This window comes from Dreissena polymorpha, chromosome 12 (assembly GCF_020536995.1).
Source record: "Dreissena polymorpha isolate Duluth1 chromosome 12, UMN_Dpol_1.0, whole genome shotgun sequence".
NCBI lineage: Eukaryota > Metazoa > Mollusca > Bivalvia > Myida > Dreissenidae > Dreissena > Dreissena polymorpha.
In genome coordinates, this window is record NC_068366.1 from 70746540 (window position 1) to 70754829 (window position 8290).

Here is an 8290-nt window from a genome sequence, read left to right on the forward strand (position 1 = left end):
AACGCTCTCGTTTGACTTGTAGCGTTTCAAATAGCTATTGAACTTACCCTCGGATTCAAAAAGAAATGCAATCCGGGCAGCAACGTTATGATGTTTGACAGCCAAAGTGTATTATCCTATTACTCAACTGTCATAGCCTGTCATTCTGATTCCATGACTTTCTTGCTATATAAATCCGACGCCGTTCATAGAAAGTCATGCCATATGTATGGATTTATTATTTCAAGGTCTTGTAAACACACGTGAGAAATTAATAAATTGCAGGAGTTAAAATACCTGCTTCGTTATAGTCCAGTTCCATTGTATTGTTCGTATTTCCTGTTTCTAAGAAACTGTTATTAATTTGTCCATGGCAGGAAAGTCTTCCTAGAAAAGGCTATTAGCGACCAACAAAGAAAATGAGTATAACTAATAGCACAAATTGATTATGGTTATAGCGTTAAAGACTTAGCTCGGTTGGATAAATAAAAGTTAATCATTATGTTATTTTCCGGTTTTTTGTAACAATGTCATTAATGAAATTTAAAAGGTCAATATTCGTATTGATTTTCATGTTTAACTAGTTTACCTCTACACATGCAGTGATCAATTCATATCACGATGGGCAAACGTACTGTCTACGCGCTAATTCCACTGGCTAGCTTTTCCTTAAAATTTAGCTTATTTCACTCGGGGACGTTAACTTGCTCCGATAAATAACTAGACAATTTGACGGTGATAATAACACATTGGAATAAAAAGCAATTCGCTTCATTAGAATAAAAAAACAAGTCCTGTATAAGGCAATGCATACATAAGAGAAGTCGCGTTCTCATTATTAAAACATGTATATTCATTTTTTTAAACATATCTTCCCTAGCAAATCGAGTTTGTGGACGTAACTTTATGGTGCTAACAAAAGAGAATATGTAAATCTTACTGTAGTCTCGTAATTTTAATTTCAATTTTCAGGAATATTAGAGAATTTTTAAACTGAGATTTATATACGTTTTCTTCCGCAGAGAAAATTGATTACATTAAAAAGTTTTAACCCCATTATTATAAGATAAAAAGAGTAGGTATCATTCGAGAAATAAATAGAATCGTTTTGCTTTTTTGCTGCGTTTTATTAGAAAATAACGTCTTATTTGCATAACATCGATGCATTAACTGACAAATTACCCCATGTAATACATTTGTCAGCCAAGTCATACAGCGGTTGAATGAAAAACAATGCTTTTAAATGACGACAACGTCACTACTTAATTTATACGTAAATTTTGAAACCATTAAGACAAAAACGGACTTATTTATCTAAAGTATAATTATCTTCTTATATTACTTAATTTCGGTATAAACGAAGGAAAAGTAACTCCGGTAAGCGTGTACGTGAAGGTTTTTAATAATAAAGAAGCAAGAAAGTTATGTACATGTAGTAATTGACTTTGTTGCAAAATGCATTATAGATCAATACATCAGCCTTGTACCACCAACCCGTCACACAATGTGTATGAACAAAACATTTTATTTGATCTTTTTATTCTGATTGCCATAATTTAAATACAGATACTAGAAATAAGTATCACAAGTATTAAACACATGATTTTTTTGTAAGCATAATATAAGATAAAATTCGGTATTACTCAATCTTGCTTAATCTTACTAAAGTGCGTGTCAACCAAATTACAGCATTTACATTTACTTGAACTACCGACAAAAACACTAATAATTATGAACAAAACATGTTATTTCTAATAGCCTTGTTTTACTTCGTGTTTCTTTTAAAGTGTCCAATCGACTTCCGATACAGTAACGTATACTCTGTGGCGGGAGTGCTAGAATGAAGCATAATTGTGTCCGTTTGATTGACCCTTTCCGTCTTCCAGCAAGAGAAAATCGACAAGAACTTGTTCCGGTACCTCTCGCTGAACACGCAATAAATAATTGGATTGCCGGCAGAGTTAAGATAAGCTAAGACTGTGACGCCAACAAGAAATCCCCAGTTCTGGTGAAACGGCGACGGCGAAAATGTGTTATATAACAGTAAGACTTGATGCGGTGAGTAACTGACAAAGTAAAGAAGTACACTGACTATCAACATTTTGATTACACCTCTTCGAGCAGTGATTGTGTCGGAGCATTTTACTGAATGTGGATTCCCTGGGCTCGCTCGCACATTCTGTCCGTGTAGCTCATTTATTCCAATGAACAAATGCTTCCCAATTATGATGTAGCACACAATTTGAATAATCAGGGGGATGAAATAAAACAAGATCGACTCTGTATATTTGAATACTAGAAACATTCGTTGGTGGTCGTTGGGAAACAAAAGCACGCAAAACTCGATTGAGTTGTTGCCATCCAGGGTGGTAACGATGTTGAAGAGCATGGTAGGCGAAGCAAACACCAAGGCCATTGCCCAGATTAGGCCGACTACGACAACGGTTCGCCGTCTGGTGCATATGATGTGAGCCTTGATTGGAAACACAATAGCGATAAACCTGAAAAAATAATAACCATTTAATATGCAATAATATTTCATTACATCGTTTGCACAATGATTCAATCATAGAAATGGTGATGCAAATAAGTATGTTTCATATTACTAACGGTACCAGACTATTTAATACGACATAAGTGCATTACCAAAAAACACGTATTAAAATCATATCATATTGACTTTAAAAATACATCCATTGACTCGTTTGCTGTGTGTTTATTGTATATTTTATTACATTTATCTAAATGCGTATATTGTTCATTTCGGATGTTTAATATCGAATATAACATACACAGTTTATCCATTTATTTCAATGTGTTTATTAAAAGTGCACATCCTTTACACAAAAAATAATGGGTACATAATAAAATGACGTGAACACTTTTTTGAATAATTAAGCAAAAGGTGGAAACGTTTAATAAATGTTAATTAAAGTATAAATGGTATTAAAGTCCATTAGAACTGAGCAACAAAATTCATACTTAAGTTCTGCATGTTTATATAAGAAGATGATACCAACATTACGCCGTTTGTGTATATTTCATTATTGTGTTTACTAGTATATAATGACCAATAACTTTTAACTCAGTTGTTTACATTTGGCGTATACCAGACGTATTTCTTAAGACCAATTATGCCAATCCTCTACAACATCGACTATACACTCATGAACTAAATTAAGATAAATAAGCACGCTTGAAATGGAACTGATTTTCATACGATTTTAATAACACGAGAAACGTTTTTATCTATCTGGAACGATTTCAATAGGGGAACTAAAAGATTCATATTACTGGTATTTAACATTATTAATGCAAAAAGGTAAATTAAGGTTTATGTTAAATTTTATTTTAGATCTCAGATTATGTGACAATGTTAATAATAACCAATTCATAAACTAATTGCACGAATCAACAATAAAAGATAGCTAATGAGCAAACAACATTTTGAAAACAGCTGCTTTATGGAAAAAGCAAAATGTGACACAAACTGTTTGGTTAAGGCGAATAATTTGCAAATAAAGCCACAACCAACCTCTCAATGCAAAGCGCTAAAAGTGTCATCACGGACACATACAATGCCGCAACCAGAACAGACCTATCAACCTTACACATTTCGAGCCCTAACAGCCAGCCTCGGTGCAGCATGTACATCACGATCTCTGGTATGCCAAAGATCAAAATGCCTAGGTCGGACAGCGCGACATTTACAATAAGAATATTTGTGTTTGATTTCCACATCTTGAAGTCGCTGAACACTATGTACACAACAATAATATTCCCAATTATCCCAATAAATCCAATTACAACGAAGAGAATGGATAGTAACACTATTTCCGCTAATTCATTATTTTCAAAAATGGTAATGTTCACAATCTGTCCTGTGGTATTGCTCATTTTTGACACAACAAATGCTTCATCTACTCAAACCGCTTCTTACCGTCTTAACATTTAAACCTAGAATATTCACGTGCGTTGCCTTAATATTGACGTATTCTAATTAAGGATGGAAGTCAACAGTGACATCTCCTGAACTCTATGAATCTAACACACGATTCGCTGAATCTCTAAAAGTCCCCAAAGCTTACAAGATTATTGGCGTCTAATATGTCCACTACGCCTTCACAAACTAATGAATAATTGAAACGCTTGCTTGCGTTACCAACAGAGTGGTTTGACGCTAAATATATTTTAAGAATGTTTAAAATCGATTTTCAGTACTAAACAGTTTGCACTGATGTCAAATTTATTTTTGAAAAATACATGGTTTATTGTTTGAAATATTGTGTGCCATTAAAATCATGGTATTGAGGCTGCGTAGAGTACTTGCGCCTGCCCGGGCTTGTATTTCCGGTGATTGGAGTAAAAAAGATCTAGACAATTAACTTTAATTTTCTTAGTTGCAACATCCATAAATAATAAGGAAGAACTTTAACATAGAGAATAATAGGTTAGTGTTGATTATAGATCAGGTTTATCATGCGAGGCTTAGAAAACAAAACGCACGAGCCTTGGCGTGGTGGTGGTGGTGGTGGTGGTGGTGGTGGTGGTGGTGGTGGTGGTGGTGGTGGTGGTGGTGCTGGTGCTGGTGCTGGAAGTGGCGGTGGTGCTGGTGGTGCTGGTGTTTGTGGCGGCGGCGGTGTTTATAATCATTTTGTTCTTAATATATATTGTTTGTTCTTTTGTTAAATATGTAAAATTTGTCAATTTATGAATAAGTCAGTAAATTCTGAGCATGTTGGATGAGTAATATCACATTATAGAATTAAATATTAACGCAGGATAATTTGAACGTAATAAACAGCTATTTTATAAATACCTTTAATATACTTATTTCAAATTGAATTGCTTTTTAACATGCATATTATTACCCACATCCACCAAAGCTAATTTAAATAAAATAAGTAATAAAATATATGTTACAAACACGTACAACTATATAAAAACAAAATAACTGCATATCTCTTTGATAGATTGGATTATAATTTCAGGGTAAAAAGGTTAACAACTTATCATTTAAAACGTCAAAGGAAATGGAAAAAATATGCCATGATAGGTTGTCGAAAAAATGTATTTCCGTAAAACAGACATCACAGAAGAAGAAAAAATATATATATGAAATTCAAACACTACTGTAATTAAAAAAATGAATAAACTGGCGTTGTTAAAGAGTTCATAATATTATCTAAACGCTCATGGAAAACAAGCTTGGCTCAACTGCATTTAACGTTAATCTGCTTAGTAAGTTCTTGTTATTTGCGGTTACTCATTTTTGCTAAATGAATTATTGGTAATGAGTCATCACATCCGAAATCATTTTTTGTGTCAGGCGTACTCAGTATGAAGCGTGGTGCCAGCTCATTTAACGAAACGAAGAAACATTTATGTTCGGATCGAAAAACGCTTTCAACTTCATCTTTTAGGATTGTATAATATTGGATTGCATTCCGATGTTATATAATCCTAAAATCTTATTCCAATACTCCCGTAGCCTTCAATGTTTTCAACATTGAATTTTCAACTTTATTAGCGTTTGTTTCTTCCTTTTAAGAAAAGTGTTGCATGTAGCTACACGACTATTTAAAGTGTGCAATTGAAATCCGAAGCATTTCTTTTTGAACACACGATTAAATTCATCAACAACGTAACGGAATTTCGAAAATCGATTGAAATCATGTGTACAAACAATATATGAGATGACAATAACTCGTTCCATGATTTCATGTAATTGATTCAATGAAATTAAACACAATTGGAGACTTATACTTTGTACTTTTTTTAACAAGTGAAGCAAATGTACCTCAGTGTCCCGTAAAAATCAAATTGTCTGGAAGCTGTGTGTTAATAAAACAATGTTTAATTACCAAGCCGGCTTGAGTGGAAGAACATGACAACAGAGTTTAATATTCGATACAAAATACTTCACCAATGCACAATGACATTTATTATATATATATATATATATATATATATATATATATATATATATATATATATATATATATATATATATATATATATATATATATATATATACAAACCATTTACAATATATCCTTAGGACTTGTGATTTCTTGAAGTCAGCATGTACAATCGCAATCGTTATATGATTGAGGTTCACATCGACGTAAAGATTAAAACATTAAGCACTTGATTTATCAAACAGTAATACACAGTGTCCTTATAAGTTATTAAGAAAAGTGAAACTATAATTTCCATGGCGTCGTAACTGCTAACCCAAAACATTTATCGCACTATGCTCGCATGAATGGGAATATTAATGCATACTTATTCAATCAGCAGGGGTTTCCTTTAACGCAATATACGGGGATACAACTGCTTAGCTTTGATGCAAAATAACTAGACAAGTCCTCTTTACGAAATACTTTTTTCTCAATAACTCAATTAGCCAATTTGTCATTTGTATTTTGACAGCAGTGTCACCTAATTCTGGAACTATCTATGGCATAAAAGAATATTCTGTAGAATGTATGACATTGATGTATTGACAGAAATGTAATGGACGCGAGTAACCCATTAAGTGTTTAGACACCTACGTGAAGTTTCTCCGACTAGAATGGTCAAAGGATATACTGAGCAAAGATGTGCACTTACGCATAACATTCTATCCTTGAAGAGTATGGTTGTTTGTTTTTAATATTTAAATTCATCAAACATTCTTAATCGTTATAGTTATGTAATTGTACTTAAACTAATACAGGAAACTTAAGTGGATATAGAGTTTTGGTATGTACGCGTAAAATAACATTTAAAACGATACTTTATTTTGAAATTGTGAGTTCTGCATCCACACAGTGTATTTCGCGTTATTTAATACCCAATTATCAGCTTGTTAAGATATTTTGCTAAGCTTCATATCCGCTATCGCATTCAAACTGATAATTCGCGATACCAATAAGGTACAAGCCGCTAATTATTATTAAATAGGTTACGTTTTGAAGAAGTTATCGTGCACACGTACATGTACAGTGTTGGGAAATCCTCATTAGTCTTTGCAGATTCGTTCATACGAAACATAGACACACTATTCGTTTTTATTTTAACAAGTCAAAAAATAAACATGCCTGTTTGGGGGTAAACGTGCTGTTTATGAATTTCATTGAAAAACCTCTTAATCCACAGTACTAGTAAAAATAAATTAATAAATACTAATTGGTGATATTGATGTGTCAATTTAAGATGAAAAAGCAAATTGTTTCAATGATAATTCTTGTTGTGAACTCAGAGGTACTGTTATCACCCTTGAATAGGACTGCTCTCAATTAGTTGAAGCTCGTCGCCTCTCCGGCTTCTAGCCGATCATGTCTTCACAAGTGTTTTTTTTGCGGGCTGTTCACAATGATCTTTGACGTTTACGTGTTGACATACATCCCCTCTGCTCCTGATTTGTCAGAGATGCTGTTGGTACCCCCATGAGGTATATATCATTAGCAAAGTTCAAGATAAAGTTGTGGTGGTCTTGAGGGATGCCCTGTATTATCTTCTCAAGGAAAAGATTAAACTGGGCGAGAGAGGAGATATTCATGGCGGATGCCCACTGATGCCCTGAGGAATTCATGATTTCAATGAAATGGCTGAGTGTACGGTGCTTCTGGCAAAGCTTCATGACATTTTTGTGGAGACAGGAACAATACCTTGGGCATATTCTTCTCCTTCCAGATCTCCAGACATATTGCCACCGTTGTATCTGCACATCAGCTCAGAATCAGCTCATTTACATCAACTCAGAAGATACGGTGTCAAGTCTCGGAGATTTCTTCAAATAACGCACAGCCTTTTCCATCTCTGCCTTAAGTATAGGCGGACTTCCGTCATCGATTCAGAACGATAACATACTTTGAGCATGTAGAATAAATAGAGGTTTGGGATTAATGATACCTTACATATGTACATCTGTATCGCATACTTGTTTTTTAGTGTATAATGGACAATTTACTGCAAACAAGATTGCATTGAGATTGCACACGCATCATACCGTATAAAAAGAGAATACATGGTTGGTGCCGAGATGGAAGAAGTTAATCCGGTGAGGCCTAGAAAAAGAAAATAAGGCGAGCTTTAGCGAGCCCTATTTTTCTTTTCGGGCGGAACCGGATCAATGTTCTCCATCTCGGCACCAACCATGTATTCTATTCATCCTGATTCGTGCCGTTGACATATTTGATCAAAGACAAATGATAAATTGACATAACAATATAATTATTCTTTTCGAGCCTCCTATATGTATACAACATTTCAGAAGACCGAATAACTACCGATTATGTCACGTAAAAAATAGTTCCACTTTAAA

At 34.0% G+C, this 8290-nt stretch overlaps 1 protein-coding gene across 1 annotated transcript; it reads right to left on the reverse strand.

Annotated features, from left to right (window-relative positions):
- Window positions 1–1592: 1592 nt before the first annotated feature.
- On the reverse strand, window positions 1593–7558 carry LOC127852712 (neuropeptide receptor 15-like). The gene is made up of 4 exons (XM_052386664.1): window positions 7369–7558; window positions 6537–6551; window positions 3515–3860; window positions 1593–2480 (listed from the first exon to the last, which is right to left on the reverse strand). Exons 1-4 carry the CDS (start codon window positions 7556–7558, stop codon window positions 1745–1747), a joined length of 1287 nt encoding a protein of 428 aa, XP_052242624.1. The 3' UTR covers window positions 1593–1744.
- Between the last annotated feature and the right edge of the window lie 732 nt (window positions 7559–8290).

Bases quoted from the DNA above. Each gene is read 5' to 3' on its own strand.
- LOC127852712 (XM_052386664.1), bottom strand. From the start codon at position 7,558: ATGAATTCCTCAGGGCATCAGTGGGCATCCGCCATGAATATCTCCTCT. The intron at 2,481-3,514 runs GTTGGTTGTGGC...TTATTTTTTCAG, and splicing joins TTAGCGCTTTGCATTGAGAG to GTTTATCGCTATTGTGTTTC.